This window comes from Notechis scutatus, chromosome 4 (genome assembly GCF_049901735.1).
Source record: "Notechis scutatus isolate UNSWTSFEM ecotype Mainland chromosome 4, rNotScu1.2, whole genome shotgun sequence".
Lineage (NCBI taxonomy): Eukaryota > Metazoa > Chordata > Lepidosauria > Squamata > Elapidae > Notechis > Notechis scutatus.
This window is the reverse complement of record NC_142012.1, coordinates 132,342,326-132,364,003: the sequence shown is the minus strand read 5'-3', so window position 1 is coordinate 132,364,003 and position 21,678 is coordinate 132,342,326. Positions and strand designations below refer to the sequence as shown.

Here is a 21,678-nt window from a genome sequence, read left to right as displayed (position 1 = left end):
GCAAGTTTTACATCTGTCTCCAAATGTGATACATATTTACTGGCTGTGGGGTCTTAAAGTTGGTTGCTCCAGATGTTGGAACCAACTTTAAGACTCCACAATTTATTTCACTCTAGTGCAGATGAAATGGGGGTTGGAATCAGCAAACCTTATATTTCATGTTGAATTTTATTTTTACTTTCAGCTTTTTGGATAATAGATCGTGAACCTGTTACATTGTTTGCCATAATCTTAACTTTTCATTGTCATCTTAAAGCAGGGAGTCAAACTCCAGGCCCACGCCAGATCTTGCTTAAATCTGGCCTGCAGGGCTGGCCTGGAAATATCAAAGGACCAACCCATGGTACCTCTGGTCACCAAAATGGGTGGTGCAGAGATCTCACGTGGCCCCGTTTCAGCCTCCCTGGCCTCCAGCAGCACTCTTCCGGCCAAACACAGGCTCCGTGGAGGCCCCACGAGGTCCCCGTGCAGCCCATTTTTGGCCTCCCTGGCCTCCAGCAGCACTCTGATGGCCAAAAAACAGGCCACACAGAGGCCTCATTTGGGCCAGCAAAGTGCTACAGGAGGCCGTCCAGGCCAAAAATGGGCATGGGGGGCTGTGCACGGCCACCCCACACCCTGGTTTGGCTGTCGGGGTACTACACGAAGTTTCCATCCTGTCTCCCATCCGTTCCCCCCTTCCATGGAGAAGAACAATGCTGATCTGGCATTGCCCTCGAAGAAATCCAGTTTGACACCTGCCCTAAAGAATGAAGAAATGAATAATATTTTCTAACTCTGATTCTATATTTCTTTGGATGCAAATTCAGTGAAAAGATGGAAATACGAAGAAATTAAGCAAAAATGAAATCAGTAAAACAGTGCTTGTTTTTAAGGTGAGTGTACTTTCATGCAAGTTTTATAATTGACTAAACAGGTGGTCCTTGACTTATGACCATTTGTCCAGCAACTGCTCATGGTGGTGCTGAATGAATCAGGGTTACAACCAGTCCAAGGAGTTCTGGCCATCTGAGCACCACCACAACCATGTGATTGTGTTGTGGTTAGCCAGCAGCAGGTGCAGATGGCTGAGGATAGCAATGACTCTGATGAGGGGCCAGGACCATCAGGGAGTGGACTGCTGCCTTCAGGGATTATGGGGGCTGGCAGCAGTGATGAGGAGGTTCCCGAGGAGCCTGTGCCAAGTGCGCGTGAGCACAGGATGATTTGTAGAAGAGAACAGCTGGAGCAGCACAGGTGACTTGGGCGTAAGGATGCAACATAATGGCCCCTCCCTCCAGGGAATATAAGCCTGGTTTCAAAAGGTTTTTGCTTTTGCAGAAAGCAAAAACATTCTAAGGACTCAGCATTGTGTGTGGAGACTCCGGCTTATCTGAAGAATTCTATCAAGGCTTTTCTGGTTGGATTAATTGGCTGCAAGCCATCTTTTATCTACAAAGAAGTTTATTTGTAGATTAAAGCTATGAAGGTTTGAGTTGCTGCGTTTGTTTGAGATTTCTTGCTGGTAACATGGTTGGGTCAGACCTGGATCCCTGGCAACCAGCTTACCCTTATGGTCAGTTGCGATGTCCCATGATACACGATCACCATTTGCAATCTTCAGAGCCAGCTTTGTCCTGCTACCAAGGAATAACCTAAGATGGATGGTATTTCTAAAAAGAGGACACATTAAAAACACAGTTGCAAACCATCAGCCTCTAGAAAGATTCTGATGAATGATCTAGAACAGGGGTGTCAAACTCGATTTCATTGCAGGGTTGTGTTTGACCATAGGGGGCCAGGGGTGGGTGTGGCCAGCTCAACATCACTCACCAAGGCTCCGTTTTCAGCCATGATAGCTTCCAGCAGCCCTCTACTAGCGAACAAGTTCTGTTTTTGGCTGCAATGGCCTCCTGCAGCCCTCTGCCAGTACACACACCCCCTGGGGTTTATTTTCACTGGCAGAGGGTGCAGGAAGCCATTGCGGCCAAAAATGAAGCTCGGGAGAGTCCCACAGAAGTACCACAAACCGGTCCTTCACTGTTTCCAGGGTGGTCCCACAGGCCAGAATGTTTTTCAACCTCAGCAACTATAGGATGTGTAGACTTCAACATGGGCTTGAAGTTTAACTGCACACATCTTAAAAGTTGCTGAGGTTGAGAAACATTGATGTAGAATATGGAAACAAATTGGAAAATAATCTTGATAAATTAAAAAAAAAGTGACAGTCTGAAAAGAGCAGAATGAAATTTAATATAGACAAATGCAATGTTTATGCTTAGGATAAAAAAAAGGTGTACACATATAAAATTGGGAACAATTTGGCTAGTAGTAGGTGCAAAAAAATATATGAAATTGCAGTTGATGACAAGGTGAATATGAATAAGCAGTAGCCATGAGTTTACTAAAATATACAAACACAATTTTAGTCTGCATGAACAGAAGCATCCTATAATTATCCAAAATGACTCTGAAGATGACTCTGAATTTAAAATAATTTCCTCCAAAAGAAAATCCAGCAGACAAGAAAGTTAAGAGAATACAAAAAGATTCTTCTAAATTGTTCAACTGCCCTGCTTTGCAGTTAAGACTGTCAGATGTCATTGAAATTAATCTTGGAAATCCTGTTTCCCCCTACAAATAGGTCCATTAAGAGCCACGTTGGCACAGTGATTAGAATGCGGTACTGAAGGCTACTTCTGCTGATCACCCACTGCCAGCAGTTTGGCAGTTCAGGTCTCACCGGCTCAAGGTTGATTCAGCCTTCCATCCTTCCGAGGTGGGTAAAATGAGAACCTAGATTGTTGGGGGCAATATGCTGATTCTGTAAACCACTTAGAGAGGTCTGTAAAGCACTGTGAAGCAGTATATGTGTGATTGTGTGTGTGTGTGTGTGTGTGTGTGTGTGTGTGTGTGAGGGCTGGCTAGGGGCCACAATAAAATGAAATAAATTGAATGGATGGATGAACACAGATTAAAATATATTACTTGTAAAATAAAACATCTATTTTGGGAAATTAATTAATTCCTTGTATGATAACAGATACCAAGGTAATTTGACATTGTCTTTTTCCAGGATATTTTTTTTGTCTGATCCTTAGTTACTCAAGTGTTGACCAAACAGTTCTGTTTAGCTTCTTCAAAAAAGGTCGATCAGGTCAACGCATCTGCTGGAACACACTTCTGCTAATACTGAGGATGGGCTGTTATAGCCATGTTGCTCCATGTAAGGATCTGTAAGTGGCATGCAAAAAGGATTAAAAACTCTATGACATTGTTAGAGTGCATATTTTTCAAAGGATTTTTCCTTAGAAAGCACGATTGTCATGGATTGTTGATTCCAAATGAGGTCTCTTTTACTTTCTCTTTCTCTTACACTAAGAAACAGCTTGCCTTCAGAAGTTGTAGGTGCTTCATCACTAGTTTTTCAGAAAAGACTGGGATAGCCCCCTATCTGAAATGTCCTCAGATAAATACTTTGGTGGTGGTAGTAGCAGGAGTAGGTGTAGGAGTGGATTTATTTAGGATTTATTTAGTAAAGGCAGAAAAAGCTAGGGATAAGAAATCACCTTACTAAAACAAACAGCATGCTATAAGTAGACAGATTTTTCTCATCGTTTTGTTATCTAACATGGGCATGCTTTCAAAATTATCATAAAGTATTGAGCTAAGAATGATTCATAATACAAAGATTAAAATAAACGAGTAAAAATAATGTCATATTTTAGATTTATGTTCCTAACTTCCATGTACCAGTTTCTCTTAAAAAAAAAAAAAAAAAAGAACAATCTGATTTAATTAAAAGAAAAGCTCATTGCTTTCACATACAAAACACGACTGTAATGCCAGTCGCAATCCCAAGACAAGACAATATCCATCTCAGAGGTTCTCACAAGCTTTTGAGCTGGAGTTCTGAACTGGAGGCTTTCATTTTTAAAGCTATTTCTGTCAGGTAAAGGGTGGAGAAGGCGTTTTGAATGAGGCACCATAACAAAGCTTTGGTCTAATCTTAGAAGCTTTAAAAAAAAAAAAAAGCCTTTGAGCCAATGTTTGTTCTTGGCAACTGCCTGGAAAAGTCCCTGCAGTTTTCTTGGCAAGAATTTGGAAATGGATTGACACTGAATGCTTACTAGAGCTAAAAGACCCACCCAGCTCATTTTATGCCTAAGGCAGAACTAGAACTTCCTTTCTCTGGTCTGGTGCCTTAACTACTAAGTCAAACTGGTTGAATTAGAAGCTGTTGGTATAGGTTAATTATTATGTGTTTGTTCCTTGTTCCAATGTATCCCAGGATTTGATGTAATTTACTAAAAGAGGAAGATTCCATTATGCACTGAATTTTTTTCCTTCGTACTGGAGAACTTTGAAGAAAACAAGTTTTATCCTGGTATTTCTATTGTATATTGCCCCTCCAGAAAAAAATATCGAGTACTTAATACATCTATTATACAATTATTCGAGTACTGGATGATACAGAGGCTAGTAAGTCATTATAAGCACCAAAGTGGCACTAATACTTCATGCGATCTTGATACTATTCCCTTTGTTGATGCAGCCTAAGACTGCATTGGGGTTGTTGTTGTTTTTTGGAATCTACAGCACCCTGCTGGATCATATTTAAGTGATTGTCTAGTTAGTAGGACTGCTAAATTCCTCTCACAGTTTTCTATTACACCTTCTATCGGAGTTCAATTGAGAAGTATATTGTCCCACTGTCTCTGTGTATGGTTCTCGAGCTGCACAGTGGCAGAGAAAAAAACAATTCAGATGGTGATCAGATGGCCCAAAACACTCATTGGCTGCTCCTCCCCTCTTTGGAAGAACTGTATAGGAATAGATGTAAGAGGAAGATACTTAACATATTGAATGACTCCTCTCTCCGGGACATCAGCTCTTTGAACTATTACCATCGAGAAGGAGATTTAGGTGTTAAGAACAAGGGCGACCAGATTTAAGAAAAGTTTTTATCCAAGTGCAGTTTTGAGTCTGAATGCAGGGTCATAAGATTTTGTAGAGAGTCTATGGCTGAGGTAGTAGGGAATTATTTACATTTTAAATTGTATAGAGATTATTGTATGGTTGGTTGTGTTTAGTTTAATTTTTTCTTTTTTAGTGAAATGTTTGTCCAGTTTTACTTGTGGAAGAGCACCTCCATTTCGATTGCACCGTTTGCGAGTGGCGATGACAAATAAATTCTTATGTCTTATGTCTATATCTGTGCATTTGGTTCTCCTTACCTTTGTAAAACCTTACTTTTCTAACCACTGAATTTACTTTGTTAAATAGGGCCCAGTATTCAAATTTGTCAAGATCCTTTTGAAAGATATGATTCAGTGGTTCTGAGATCACAACTGCCAGCTTCTTCAGAACATCATCATAGAGATATATTATTGGTGATATACTCCAAATTTTCCAATACAATGATCCTGTGAGGTAGGCTTGGCTGAAATTGCATGTTTCTATGCCTGAGACTGGACATTTCAAGACTTAATCAAATACCTTACTCACTACACTATACTTGTACTGAATGTAGTATGAAAAATGAAGGAAAAATAAAGTAGCTATACCTGGATAAAATTAGCTGCATTATAAGTAAAAAAATAGCAATAGCAATAGCACTTAGACTTACATACTGCTTCATAGTGCTTTATAACCCTCTCTAAGCAGTTTACAGAGTTAACATCTTGTCCCCAACAATCTGGGCCCTCATTTTATTGACCTTGGAAGGATAGAGAGCTGAGTCAATCTTGAGTGAGTAAGAATAAAACTGTTGGCAGTAGGCAGAAATAGTGTTATGACCTAGGGGAAGGATACTGTAAAATCTCCAGTCAGAGGTGGTATTTGCCGGTTCTCCGAACTACTCAAAATTTCTGCCACCGGTTCTCCAGAACTGATCAGAACCTGCTAAATACCACCTCTGGATCTCAGTAGCTGAACTGCCTGACAGTGTCAGAGAGGCACTTCACTTGGTTGTACTGGTCTACTAATAAAGAGCTGGATTCATATATCTTGAGTCCTGCCTCTTCAATCGACCCCAGTTTAACAGCCTTCCCCTCAAACCAACAAATTCATGGATATAATATTAAATATATAGATATATCTATATTTCTGAATGCATTACTGTACTTACTGCCAAAGATAATCTGGTTTGTTTGTACTGCTGCTTAGATAAGAGTAAAGTGTGTTTGCACTCTGTGCACATTCTAGGTACTTTGTGATGTTGAGGTTTATATACATCCATACATCCATACATCTGAATTTCAACATCATGAAGTACCAAAAATGTGCACAGAGTGCAAACACACACACACACACACACACACACACACACACACACACATGCAATGAATGGCTTCATTTTCAAAGATATTCTAGAACAGGGGTCCCCAAACTTGGCAACTTTAACAAGTTGAAATCCACAAGTCTTAAGGTTGCCAAGTTTGGAGCCCTCTGCTGTAGAAGTTCAGCTGGACGAAAGAACAAGCACAGCACTGCATACACATACCACTTAAACACATCAAGCCATCATCCATATATTGTAATTATTATTTTTTGAGATCAATATTATTATTGATATGCCATAAGCAGTAATTTATAAGCCACCATGGTTAGTTTCACAAAACAAAGTCAGAATGAAACAATCATATTATAGCTTAGTGCAATTTCTATTTCCAACCAATGACTAAAACAAAATCCCTTTTGAAATTTCATATCTGAAAAGGGATTTGAATTTGCATCACCATAATTTAATTTACCTTACTAAATTCTATGCTCGAACTGAGATTATATTTGACTTTTGAGTAGTGTGTATAGGCCATATTGCTCAAAATATTAATGTGGACAAATTAAAAACACATTTCATGTATACCTAACTAGGAGAACATATTTTAGTATATTGTTAATTTTTCCTTGTGTCACACTAAAATTCATTATTTGGGATTGCCTTTTAAAAGGCTGTGGAAATTTCACCTAAAACTTTGGGAACTATTTGCCATTATAAAAATCACTTATTATTGTTGCATACAAATGCAGAATATCAACACCCTTCATTTATTGAAGTTCTTCCTAAATTACTAGACTATGACTTGCATACATTAGATATTATTAAGGGATGTAGTTTGTGCATTTCTTTAAGGCTTTCATCTATTTCCACCATAATTTGCCCATAAGGAGAGGCCAAAATTGAAAGAAGCTATCAAAAAATTAATCATGCTCATCAGAAAGTAGATTAAAATGCAGATTTCTAAAGCCAGGAATTTCCAGCAGCCTCCTGGTCAATAACATCTGAACATTTAACGCCATGATTCTAATTTGGATGAGAGAGTTATTGCTTCTCACGAGGCGTCATGTTTCAAATGCTTTCAGATAATCCAGCCAAATATAACTCATTGTAGCATTCACATAATATTTCCCCTGTGCAGCTGAGAGCCAGGGAGCTGGTCAGATCACAAAATATTCCACTAGATATGTTTGAGGCATGCATAATGAGAACCAGTATCAAAAGATAAAGGAGCACTTTTATGCAAAAAATGCATGGACATAGAAGGAAGAAGTTTATTTCTCCCCTGTAAACTTAACATCCTAAATTATAAACTAGATAAGTATGGCATGTCCCATAGATAATCTGTGTCTCTTACATCTATTTTATTATTCCAAGATTACACCATTAAAATGAAATAATAATCTGGATTTTTAATCAGCATGATGATTTCTGTAGTGTTTTTTTATAAAAAAGTAAAGATCGGTATAAGATATTATATTTCATCTTCATGTTCATGTTTTGCCTTAATCCAACTGTAAAAACAAAAGCCAAACCAAATAAAAAATATATAAATTCACTCTGCAAATTTGAGCCTGCCTTACTCCAGTGGCATTATTTATTCTACTATCACACTTTTGTGTCCCTTGCTGCAATAAAAATAATTAAAAGTTCAGACTTTTAATTGATAGCAACAAGTTACCCTCTCTACAGCAAGTAGAAAATACGCCACATTAGCTTTTAGTGGAATGCTTAATTCTTGAATTTTCACTGTGATATTGCATATTACGCCAACATCTTATTTTAATAAATTTTATTATCAAAGTCACAAACTGGCACATTTCTTTATAATTTTTAAATAGTTTTTGATTAAAATATTCTGAAATTAAGAATAACAATGGGAGAATGATTAAAAAAATACCCAGCTTTGAACTGGCAGACTTGGTAACAAATATAAAGGGCAGCATCTTAACTGACAGTTCCAGGTGCCTCTTTGTGAGAAGCGATCCAAAGATCACTATTCTCTCCATTGCATTTCTGATGTGCCTGCAAACTGCAGAGGACCTCACCTAAACAAGTGGTAAGAAAGACCCATTTTAGGATGATCTATCATTGCACTAGGCTGTACTTTTCTCCAGAAATTGTGCTTGCCCTCTATGCTCTAATATGTTAATCTAATTATTATTTTGAAGATTGTATTATTGACTAAACTGCTTAGTTGGCTGCATTTTTTCCACAGGTTCTAAAGCACCTGAATTAATAATCACAGATTGAACATTTAATAGATTATAATTTTAATGTTGTAGAATGTAGCAAGTTTGGAATCTTTCTGAGTTTTATTGATTACAAATTAAAAATACTTTTAGTATTTTCTGGCCATTTGCAGTGTTATTAGCTGGACAGCACAATCTTATCACCTGAGCATAAACTCCATTGTCTTCAAAGCAACTAGCAATAGCAATAGCACTTAGACTTATATATCGCTTTACAGTACTTTACAGCCCCCTCTAAGCGATTTACAGAGTCAGCATATTTTCCCCAACAATTTGGGTCCTCATTTTACCCACCTTGGAAGTATGGAAGGCTAGTTACAGAACTGCAGTTTGAATCAATCAGTTTAACTAAAAGTCTTATTGCATGATGCAGTGAAGGATTTGCTCAGAAAAGGAAAAGATTGCTTTTCTCGATAAACTGTTAAAGAAAAGCACTGTTCTGACTGCCAGTTTTGGAAATTACCAATGTATTTTTTGTTTCAATGGAATCATGTTGTTTTCTCTGCAGACCTGGTAACAGTAAATTCACTCATACCTTTTAGCAAAGGAACTACAGTATGTTCCTTGAGGGTTGGGGACATCATGATACATCATGAGGTCAAGGATAACATTTTCACCCATTTATATCTGTGTAAGATGGGTGTGCCACAAAATGAAAAATGCATAGCTTTGTGTGTATATCTTGACTGAAAGCTTTCATTTTGTTGATTAAACACTCAAATATGGATACTGACTCAGTTTTGATATTAGTGACTTAGAAAAAGTGAGATGCATGCCTAATCTAATTCACCTCTTAAAATTCCACATCCTAAAATGGGTCAAAAGTCTATTGTACTTTATGTCCATGAATTGTCAGTTGTAAATCTGTCCAGTATATAATCATTGATGTACAAAATTTCAGAAAAAAACATCAATAATGGGACTAATTTCAACATAAGGCATCATACATAAGGCCTTAATAATATTATAGCCCAGCATTTATATATCTATAAAATATATTATTAGATTCAAATATTATTTCAGGGTTATGCTTTAAAAACTCTGGGGAAGTAAATTAGGAATGCTGATTTACAAATCTAAATGTTGTTTTCCTAATGGAATGTATGATCTCCTAATAAATGTACTACAGTATGTAATTATCATGATACAGCAGCTTATCCTGATCAACTTAATATAAACTGCTCAAAATAAGTGCCAAAGAACAATTAAGTCTTGTTCTGCATAGCATTGTGCAACCTGATCTTATATATATTTATTTAGAAGTGGAATGCCTTCATAAAAATGCATTTATTAACTCACCTATATGCATGCCAACATAAGTAAAGTCCTAATTTAGCCACTGAACTTTATTTCTGAAGTTAAATTATAAAAGATAATGCTATAGTCCAGCTATGAGTGGCATGGTGGCCTACTGGTGAAGGCGCTTGCCTTCCACACAGAGGTGGGCAGCTGCCGGTTCATACAGGTTCATCCAAACTGGTTGTTGCGATTCTGCATGGTCCAGAGAATGCAAGATTGCTGCTTCTGGGATGAGGGGACCCAGAAAGTATCTGTGTCAACCTCACCCAGCTTCTCTTCCTCTCACAGCCAGCTTTCTCAGTCTAACTTGATGCAGGCTTCCTCCCCAGGCCCCTGCCTGTTTTCCCCTGGCCAGAGAAAGCTAGGCAAAAAGCCAGCCCTCACCGGTACCCAGCCTCACCGACAGCAGCCTTGGAATGGGCCTATGTGAGCTGCGCTGCTTCCTGCATGAAGATAGACTGGGGAGGGAGAATGTGAGGCAGGCAAAGGGGCGAGTGAGGGGTATCCACAGCATGATGGGCCTGGTGGACTTTCTAAGCCCGCCTAAAGCAGTGAGTGAGTGTGTGTGTGTGTGTGTGTGAGAGAGAGAGAGAGAGACAGAGAGAGACAGAGAGAGATCGAATCCAATATTGGAGAACTATATCAGGACTGGCAGCAGTGTGCTCTCTCCCTCTCACGCATGGGTTCACACAGACGCACACACAGACATACACAGAAACACACATGCACACAGGTTGGATCGTTCTTTCTCTCCCCCCCCCCACCAGAGACCCCTGGATTCCCTCCCCAACCCTGCCTGTCCCATATAGGTACCACCCACACAAATGACAGAATTGGCCACACCCACTCAATTACATGACCCTCCCCTAGCCACACCCACCCAGCCAGTCATTAGGGCAGAGAACAGGTTGTTAAAAAATTACAGCCTACCACTGGGCAGATGTTTCTCTCCTAGGGCACAAACTCCACAAAGGTATCAGCAAGGTCATCTGGACAGGAAATGCTCAGCTCCATCCAGTCGCCCTAACTCTGCCGTGAATTTAGGGCAGAGCCCTATATACGTCTACTTAGAAATCCTGACAAGCATATCTCCAGGTTTAAGAATATATGATTGTAGCCTCGCTTATAAATATCACTTCTTTCGATGAATTGCTTTCTGATATATTCAGTCAGGCATCTTAAGGATTTAATGTATCTTTGACCATAATTGATCAACATTCCATAACATGTTTCAAAATCTTACTTTGATACATTGTTTTTAAGCAAAAGAATATTGAAAGTTAGATATTGTGAAATATGAAAGGCTTAAAATGCCATCTTTTGTTTGCTATTTGTTTGTTGTTAACTCTTTTAGGTATTAAAGGTATTATGCACCTGGAATTTTTCTTCTAATTTCCTCCCAAACCACATCACTGTAAGGAAGGATATTAGCAGATACTGGCTAAAATTAGTTGATACTACTGATTGTAGATTAAGACCTAGATTTCCCAGGTGCCAGTTTAGTGCCTTACCTATTATCCCACACTGGATTTTAGGCTGTTCCTGATCCAATACATTAATTATCATGCCATTGGTGGTGCAGCAATTAGAATGTAGTACTGTAGCAGTTTGGCAGATAGAATCTCACCAGGATCAAGGTTGACTCAGCCTTCCATCCATTCGAGATCAGTAAAATGAGGACCCAGATTGTTGGGGGCAATATGCTGACTTTGTAAACCGCTTAGAGAGGGCTTAAAGGCACTGTGAAGCAGTATATAAGTCTAAGTGCTATTGCTATTGCTATCTACACAATTTCTATGGATAGATACAGTGATTGCTACAAGACACCTTTAAACAAATCCCAAAGGTTGGTGGTAGAAAGGTGATGATACTTTATCCAATTTAGCAACAGAAATACGTGCTCCATATACAATAGAGCTATACTTTAAATATGGATGCACATTTAAATTGGGCCAAAATTGTACAGCTGGGTTTATCAGAAAGCATAGCAGGCTCAGTCAGGACACTGTGTTGTGTGTATAATATAGTGATAAGAACAGTAAAGTGGAACAAGTATGCTATGCCGAGATATGTCCTGCATGATCTGCCAAACTTTTCTGTTATACATGCTCTTCGGATAATGTTACTAGAATCTAGAGGTCATTGCACTGTTCCATATGAATCAATGAGAACCTGCCAAGCTTACAAAACACCTCAGAAAGCACCCAAAGTTATCTCTTAAGTACTGTACAGCATTAGTAGCCCATCACTCTTAAGTGCAGCATGATAACCCATCTGCCACAGTTCCAGACATTGACCTGAATGTTCTCTTTTACTGTTTTGGTACTGCCACCAAACTACCCATTGGTTTTATGTGAATTTAATACACAATTTACAGAGATTCTATAGGAAACACGTCTTTCCCAAACCCCAGATAGGAGTAATGCTTCTGAAGAAGAGGAAAGGCCATGGTAAAAGCTGCCATCTCTTTTGGTGGAGGCAGCAGGAGTTTTCTTATGCCACATGATCAGCTTTTTTTGGACTTTACAGATCAGGGTTTCTCAACCTTGGTAGCTTTAAGAAGTGTTAGGCGCACACGTGCACTCAGCCTGTGCTCACAGAACCGGTTCTTAAATTGGTTGCAGCCCACCACTAGGTAAAGGTACCCGTCGACTTACTGTATGTCTACCATTGAGCCTCAAATCTCTGTTGCTAAGCGAGACAGCTGTTCAGTGAGCTTTCATCCACTTTACGACCTTTCTTGCCACTGTTGTTAAGTGAGTAGTTGCAGATCTTAAGTCACATGGTCGTTAAGTGAATCTGGCTTCCCCATGGACTTCGTTGGTCAGGTCGCAAAAGGGGATTGCATGACTCTGGGTCACTGAGACTGTCATAAGTAAGAGTTAGTTGCCAAGCATCTGAATTTGGATCACCGGACCATGGGCATGCTGCAATCATCATTAAGTGTGAAAAACACTCATCAGTCCCTTTTTCCAGGGACTTATGTAACTTGAATGGTCACTAAAGTCAGTCACATAGTCTGTCATGCCCCTGGTGGAGACTGACTCTGAGGGACAGGAGGAACAGCTGACGGGGACTGGAAATGTGGCTCCAGAAGTTGTACAGGAGGCTGGGGAAGGGCAGAGGCCGGCTGGGCAGTCAGAGGAGGACCCAGGCCCATCCCCTCTCCATCCTAGGGAATGCAGGGAGAGACGTGGTCTACAGGGGAGGAGAGGGTCTTGATCCTCTTCATAGACTGCAGCTGTGACAACTGGATAAGAGGATGGACATGTGTACGGGCCAGTGCTGGAGACAAAGCATGGAAATATCTCTAGTTTATGGTTCCTCTCTTGAGTTTGGCGTCCTTCCCAGTGTGTTTCTGATATCTGTGGACATCTTCAAGCCCTTATCTTGCCTGTTTTGTGTTGTTTTTTACTCTTTATAATTTATAGGCATTTTTAGTTTAAACGGCATTTCTTCCTTCTTGTAACTGCTCGTGTGGGAGTTTTTTCAGTCAAGGATATTTGGAGCTTGGAAGCAAAGTGAAGGAACAAAAGGGGCTTTACCTGTTTTTTTGTGACTGTGTTTATTTTGTATCCCACCCTAGGTCATCACACAGTCACTAAGTGAATCTGGCTTCCTCGAATCTCCATTGCTAAGAGAGACAGCTGTTCAGTGAGCTTGGACCCATTTTATGAGTTTTCTTACTGTTAAGTGGATCGTTGTTTAAATCAGTCAGATGATTAAGAGTTTTGAAAGTGAGGCTATCAGTATGAACTGCATAGGAAAGCCAATTGGCAACCATCACAATTGTTGGAGCAGTGATATTATAAGGGCATCGGGTTGTATGTGCAACTACTCAAGCTGCTGCATCCTGGACTAGCTGTAGCTTCCACATGTTCTTCAAGGACAGGACCAGGTAGCACACACATTGCAATAGTCTAGTTGTGATGACCCAGAGTGTAACACAAATGTAACAAAATCCAAAATGTAAATAAATGTCCTTTAATGCCTCCAACTTGGCTCTACTGTTCAATAATTCTCAGTTAGAGATAAAACGTACTCAAAAATAGTCTTCAAAGGAAAGCAATACAGTCCCAACTTAATGAGCAGATAGAAGGTTAATCTTCACTTGTTACTTCAGATCATCAGCTAACGATCTTAGGGATTAGGTCTGTCTTCTCACAGATCCCCTTGTCTTTGGTCAGTGATCTTAGAAATTAGGCTACTGCGTGAATTAGCAGGGCTACGCTCTGAGATCAGGACCTCCGATGTGGGATTTGATGATCGTAGATGATTGATGATGTAGGCGGCAGTTTGGGCAGCAGTTTTACTGGAAGGTTAGCACTCCGGGATCAGGCTCTCAGCCGTTGGAAGTTCGGCAGTTGGAGCTCTGCCATTGATTGAGGCTACAACGGGTTTAGGGCTACAGTGCTGCTTTAGAAATTAGGAGCTTCGGCTCCTCAGGATCTCCAGTGCAGGCGATGGTTTTATAGGTTTTTATAGGTGGGAAAGGCTCCAATGGGCTCTGGGCTACAGTTAGAGGTGAAATAAAAAAACCAAACAAACTACAATGATGAAATTTCCTCAACGGAAAGGATAAGTAATTATCAAATTCAAGGAGATAACAAGGCACAGTCTGTTGGAAGGATGCCAACCAAGATAACTTCAGCCTAAAATAAAACATGCTTTGCCTCTGGCAATGCTGTTTTGTAATTGTCTCTCTTATATACTAGTCTCCACAGCTGCAACCAGTGAGGAGAATCATGGCCATCTCCTCTCTCACAAGCCAAGTTGTTGCCTTCTCCGTTCCTTCCTGTGTGTCCTAGGATGCAGAGGGGATGGGCCTGGTTCTTCCTCTGACTGGCGAGCTGGCCTCTACCCTTCCCCAGCCTCTTCCACAACCTCCAGAGCCACACCTCCACTCCCTGTCGGTTGTTCCTCCTCTCCCTCAGAGTCCAGCTCTACCAAGGGCATGACACTAGTTGATAGGTAAATAAGATATGACTAGACTATGAATAGGGCCTCCTATTCTGCCCTCCTGAACCATAAAGAACCATAAATCGGTATGACTGTACATAAAATGGAATTCTGCAAAGGCCCCTTTGAATATAGCAATAGCACTTAGACTTATACCGCTTCACAGTACTTTATAGCCCTTGCTAAGTGTTTACAGAGTCAGCATATTGCCCCCAATAATCTGGGTTCTCATTTTACAGCCCTCGGAAGGATGGCTGAGTCAACCTTGAGTCTAGTGAGATTCGATCTGCCAAATTGCAGGCAGCTGACTGTCAACAGAAATAGCCTGCAGTACTGCACTCTAACCACTGTGCCACCACGGCTCCTTGTTTGTTATCTGTTCATAAAGTGGGAACTATGAGTCCAAGCTCGCTTCCAAGATAAAAGCCAGAATTGTATGGGGGAACGTGACCCTATCTAGAACTAAAGCAACATTTCTCTGGAATCAGACGACTTTCAAACCCAAAACTACTCCTTCTTGCTGGGATTAAACCTGATTCAGTGCCTCTCTATCCAGATTCTAGCATCTTGACACAGGAGCATCACTTGGACAGATTCATCTGTTTTACCCTGATTGTAGCAAAAAAAAAATTTATGTGTCAATTAGCTGTAGGGGAAAAAAAATCAGATTTATTTCCTAAATCTGTTTCATATTCATCGATATAAATATACATATAAATCCCAGGAAGGGACTGTAGTAAGTATAAATTGGCATGAACAAGTTCTCAAATTTAAGCCATGTTCAATGAGGAATTTCTCCTTGAAATTTTGAAGAATAAGAACAAATCACTTTTCATTATATTGGATCAGACTGAAAAGTGGCCAGAACTGAAACAAAGCAGCTTCCCTTGTTATTTCCTAAGGTCTCTAGGTATTGCTATTTTCAACTCAGCATCTTCAGCCACCATGACCATTGTTGAAAAATACTGAAAGCTGTAGATCAACAACTTTTCAAGGGCCACAACTTCTTTCCCTTGATCTTGCAGAAACATATATCTTCTTCCTAAAAATAAAAACAACAATGATACATCTCTGACAGTACTACACTGTATTTTTTCCAGGTTAAGCATGAAGCAAGGATCAAGCCTTTTTTTTTGCTCTATGCTGCTGCTGGTGATGCTTAGTAGTAACCATGAAGTTGCTGCAGAAGAAAACTCTCCACAACCTCAAGGATCTTGTGCAAATTGGATGTCTGGAGCACCAGGTCACCCAGGTCATAATGGAGTGCCGGGGAGAGATGGACGGGATGGAAGAGATGGCCAAAAGGGAGAAAAAGGAGAGCTAGGTAAGAAGCTTAAAGTTTAGCTCATTTCTGTGAGAACGGTATGCTTGATGTGCAGTATTCTCTAATCTACTGTCCTCCAGGTGTTTTGGAACACAATTCTGGAGCTCGCTAAGGATTATGGGAAGTGTTGTGTAATATATGTGGGTGACACCAAGTGAGTAAGGCTGCTTTAATTCATTTAGATCAGACTTACAGTTTAATGGGATGGAGATGATTATTTATACCATTGTTTCTTAAACTTAGCAACTTTAAAATGTTTGGACTTCAACTCTAGGAATTCCCCAGCCAGTATAGCTGGCTGGGGAATTCTGGGAATTGAATGCCACATATCTTACAGTTGCCAAGGTTGAGAAACACCAATTTACACCAGGAATTCTCAAGATAGCCCTTTTTTAAAAAAAATTCTTTAGATTTATAGGAAGAACATATAGAATACTATAGATGCCCCAGAAACAGAATGTTGATGTTAAAAGAAAATTTGAATAGTGTTGGTCCTGGGTCATTAGGTAGACAGAAAGTCAAACAAGGTGGATGAAAGAAAAACAGATGTAGATATAACTGACTGGAAAAAATGTGTTTATTTAAGAATATTGTATCTAGTTTCTCTTTTCTTCTCAGGACTTCCAGGGCAGAAAGTAATATTTGAACAATGTTGCTTGCAGCCTTCCCGGTACCTTTCAGATTTGTTTGGCCAGCAACTCTTTCCAAAAACATCTGCTGGAAATTCTGAAAGTTGCATCCCAAATGCCTCTGGACAGGTCATATCACAGCAGATAAACAATTAGAAAAATTATTCCTTTTAATTGTCATTTTATGACAGTAATAGAATCCAATAATGAAGGAAGGCACAAAGTAAGAACAACGCTGTAAAATACATTCCCAGACTATATTAAGTAGCATATTTAGGAACAAACTAAACATGGCATCAGATATTGAATATATATATATATATTCTAGAAGAGGATAATTAGTTTTTTCTTCTCATGGCTTTCTCCACAATATATTTTAACATGACAGGCAAAAGAAAGAATAGCAGGTAATTAAAAATATAATTTTAAAGTTGAATTCTTCATTGAACCCAGGGAAGAAAAAAACCATGTTTACACCAGAGGTGGTATTCAGCAGGTTCTGACCAGTTCTGGAGAACTGGTAGTGGAAATTTTGAGTAGTTCGGAGAACCGGCAAATACCACCTGTGACTGGAGATTTTACAGTATACTTCCCCTGCCATGTCTGCCAAGCCACGCCCACAGAATCAGAAGTAAAAAAAATTTGAATCCCACCACTGGTTTACACACATTAATTTTAACTTTCAAAAACTATTAGACAATATAGTAAGATAAAACCCAACAAATTAAATATTAATTTTAAAAAAAGAAGTGGGGATGACAAAGGAGTAGAAGTTTCTAGGAAATACCATAGACTAAATAACTTAAAATAAAATTAACTTTTTTTATTTTGGGTTTTAGGGAGGTATTGAACTGACTTTGACAAAAAAAAACACATATCAACAATTCACTGCTGCAAATCAGTGCATCCTTTTGTTGTGTATAGTTACTATTTTAGTTATATTATATGATGAAAGTTTTCATAACTGGTGGTTTGACAGATTTCTCTCTAGTTCTAGAAATATGGTAATACATTTTATACAGACAGACTGGGGATATCACATAGGAGAACAGATATATCCTGAATAAATTGTGATTGTTATTAACTGTTTTAGAATGTTAGTGGAAGGATATAAGCCAGGTATCAAATATACAAAAACTGTGATTTAGGCAGGGGAAAAACTATATTAGGATTACATCATTGTGCTGGCTACCCAGCACACATCATTTAATTACAATGGGTCTCAAAAGTTTTAGCAGTATATAGATTTAGCCTTGTCCAGGATGAAGAGACATCATTCCACCTTAATCATGACACACAGTTCCCCTTGGGTAGCATTTAGCACATTGGAGAGCCAGTTGGTTTTTTATAATTGCTTGTCTCATTCCAACAAGTTCTTGATTTACTGCTGCTAAGGCATTAACAGTAGTGTTCAAGGACTGTGAAATGAGAGCTGCAAGTTCATTAACTTTAATCATGATGTGCCCCACTCCAGCAGGGGAAATTAAAGATACTCCATCGTCCCAGTATTAAAAAGCACTCCTTTTTTTGCATCTACGGTACCTTCCAAGTGTAATAATTTAAAACTACATGAGTGGGCAAAGTATATCAGTGATTGCATGACTTCTGTAGATTAAAATAAATAAATAAATAGATCAATGAATAAGTAAAAGTGGGCAAAGTGGCTTTAAAATAATAATACAACCAAACTATCCCTAGGTAACATCTTTTTAGCCAACTGGGGGGAAGCTAAGGCCACACACATGTTCCACATGTTCCATATTCGGTGCACCAATTTGCAATCCTGTAGCATTCCCCCAATTTGTAAACAGAGACATTGAGCTTTCTTTCTTTTCAATATAAAGTGATTTTGCTACATTTTCCCAATATTGTTTTTATCTGTTCTTTCCATCTTGGGATACCTTCTCTCTTTTTTTGTGAGATGTTTTCTCCCAACAAAAACCTGCTGATTTGACTGTCAGAACAAATAAGGGTATTATGCAAACACAACTATTAAATATCTGCTACCCGTATGTTATCATTCGTGTCATGATTGGTTATGATGCTTACTGGCACTTTTAACCTTCATCCCTGTCTCATGATAACTAAAAGTAATATTATGAGAATCCTCATTATCATTACCATGAAGAGCTTATCATCAGTTAAATAGGATAAAGAGATATTTTTAATATCTTCCTAAAAGCATCTAGCTGATAATAACATGTCCTAATAAAGGCTCTATATACAATGGGAACCCACCATGTCCATGTACTGGCAAAGTAGAACAAAGCCAACTATTATATCCCTTATTTATTGATGCATACTTATGCATCCATGAGAGGTACTGTAACTATTCGTGAGACCTCAGTGTTCTGCAGAAATTACTATAATCAAAATAAATGGCAGACTGAAAAAGATGCTTAGTTAGGAGATAGAAGATGGTTAGAGTATCATTATCCTTTTTCTCATTTAAAATACTTATTTCTTCTTCTACCAGCTCTTCCAACCTTGCTAGTTTACTAACTGGTTTTTGATAACATCCTTTCTTTCCTATTGATCAAAATGCCTCTCAAAGTATTATCTTCTGTCCTATCTAACTTTTTTATGGACAGATAATAGATTGTTTCAGAAGTAGCTGGGCAATCCATTCCCATTCCTCAATAGAAACGCTGCTATCTCCTCCATTACATAAAACAGCATGGAGTTTTAATTGGTAAACTAATCTCTTACATCAACTAGCACCTAGATTCCCTTTACAACTAAACTAGATCTGAGGACAACCTAACTATATGTGCCTTGAGGTATAGAAATGCAAATTTCCAAGGTATTTTTTTCAATTTTTGATACAGTTATGATCACAGAACTAGAGATACAGAGATCTAACTTAATTGCTTTTGGAGTGCCCCTAATACCGTGTTTCTCATAGAATAAGGCTGGGTCTTATTTTTTTTTTGAGCCCCGAAAAAATGGCTAGGCCGTCTTTTCGGGGTGACTTAATTCCCCCTTGCATCTTCAGGCGGGTGGCGACGGCTTGGATGTTGACCTCGGCGTTGGTGGGGCACTCGTATCGAGGTCAACGCAGGCAGCACCATATCCGGGTGTGCAACAAAAGTACTTCCTAACAGCAAGCCCCCCACCATTCCCCCCATTTCACATGTTTTAATATAGGCCTTAATTTGGGGGAGGGGCTTAATTTCATTTCATGCCTATAAAACATGCTGGGACTTCCTATTGGGGGAGGCCGTATTGTTGGAGAAACAGGGTAGCACTAGTGAATCTTTAGGGTTACCTGCTTCCAATGATATTTGTCTATTTAGCAACACATTTTAGGAGACTATTATTTATAGACATATCAGACTCATATCCTCTCTACCACCTTCCCTTCCTATGGAACAATATTTCTCGTGTGATTAGAATGGCTCCATATCTTCTGAAGCTGGCAGGGAGTGGGGCAACTGCAATTACTGGTTAATGGGCTCTCATAGCCTCATATTTAGCCTCATAGCAGTTGAATGTGGGGATCTTATTTGTCTAAAAGTTGAACACCAAAATTTATAACTATGAGGGAGATGAAGCTAGGAGTCATTCTACCTGATCTTGATGGAGTATTACAACAAAACCCATAACTCTGAGAATATGGGAGAAAGTCCTTGGAATTCATGAGTAATAAATTCTGATAAACAATCACAGGATTTAACTCCAACTGTAATATTAGTTATAAGAGCTGTTATTGCCATTTATAAGAGGACTTGGTGTCTTGTCCTTCTGAAAGGAAATAGAGGGCAGTATAATATAACCAGCTAAGAGTCTTCAGTTGAATGAGAATGAACTATCCTAATAAAAAATCAATTTACTTTATAGGTGGACCTGGTGAAAAAGGAGATAAAGGATCTTTAGGAGTGGCTGGTATTGCAGGTGCTCAAGGATTGCCAGGTATTCCAGGAATCCCAGGATTAAAGGGCGATAGGGGGGAAAGTGCCTCTGTCTATCGATCTGCCTTTAGTGTTGGTTTAACATCCAGAGTTTCTTATATTAATATTCCTATCAAATTTACAAAGATCTTCTACAATGAACAAAATCACTATGATACAGTTACGGGAAAGTTCCGAGCCACCATTTCTGGAGTATATTATTTTGCATATCATCTCAGTGTATATGCCTCAGATGTGAAAGTTAGTTTGTTCAAGAAGGACACAGCAATCATAATCACCTATGACCAGTACCAGAAAAACGATGTGGATCAGGCTTCTGGATCGGTTTTACTCCATTTGGCATCGGGGGATGAAGTTTGGCTACAGTTATATGGAGAAGAAGAAAACAGTAGTGTCTATGCTGATAATGTTAATGATTCAACTTTCATGGGATTTTTACTTTACCCTGATATAAATAACGAGTGGTAGAATGGGGATGGAATAAGGAAGATGGAAGAACAGTCAAGCATAATATGGACTCTATTTTTCTTGTAGATTTCTGGTAATGTTAGAAACACAAAATAACCTTGAAGGTGGTTCAAATTTGAATGTTTATTGCATGGATATTATAATGATTTGTATGTGTAAATCATCAAATATTTGTATTCCTTAACATCACTTTAATGGTTTTCAGTTCACACATTCAGTTGTCTGTCATGCAATAATCAGATACAATGAAATAAGCATATGCACAAGCATGTGTGTGCATGTACACACACAGACACAAGATTTCAACCTGTACTTATTCAAGATAATGTTAACATATGTTTATTTATAGTTACAGCAACAAAGAATAAACATTTATTGGATTTACACATTGTATTAAGCCTTAATGGAATTTGGTTTTGGATTAGCATGTAATATAGATACAGCAACTGTGGTTCATAAACCATATTTTATAGCTTGGCATGCTGTGTGAATTTAGCTAATTATGATTTTTTAAATAAACTATGGTAATACCATGCTGTGTGAATCAAGTCAGTGAGATAAAGCTTTAGCACCACAA

At 38.9% G+C, this 21,678-nt stretch overlaps 1 protein-coding gene across 3 annotated transcripts in view; it reads left to right on the top strand.

The window, feature by feature from the left end:
- Positions 1–21,678, top strand: part of ADIPOQ (adiponectin, C1Q and collagen domain containing) — a 34,170-nt gene extending 12,492 nt beyond the window's left edge. For 2 of the 3 annotated variants that reach the window (XM_087964983.1, XM_087964982.1), the window contains exons 2-3: positions 15,870–16,093; positions 20,563–21,678. In XM_087964983.1, coding sequence (XP_087821109.1) covers positions 15,870–16,093; positions 20,563–21,101 — 763 coding nt within the window. In that variant the 3' untranslated portion in view covers positions 21,102–21,678. Of the gene's footprint in view, positions 1–8,221; positions 8,319–15,869; positions 16,094–20,562 lie in introns of those variants that run through there. The other variant, XM_026694989.2, reaches the window with a different exon arrangement.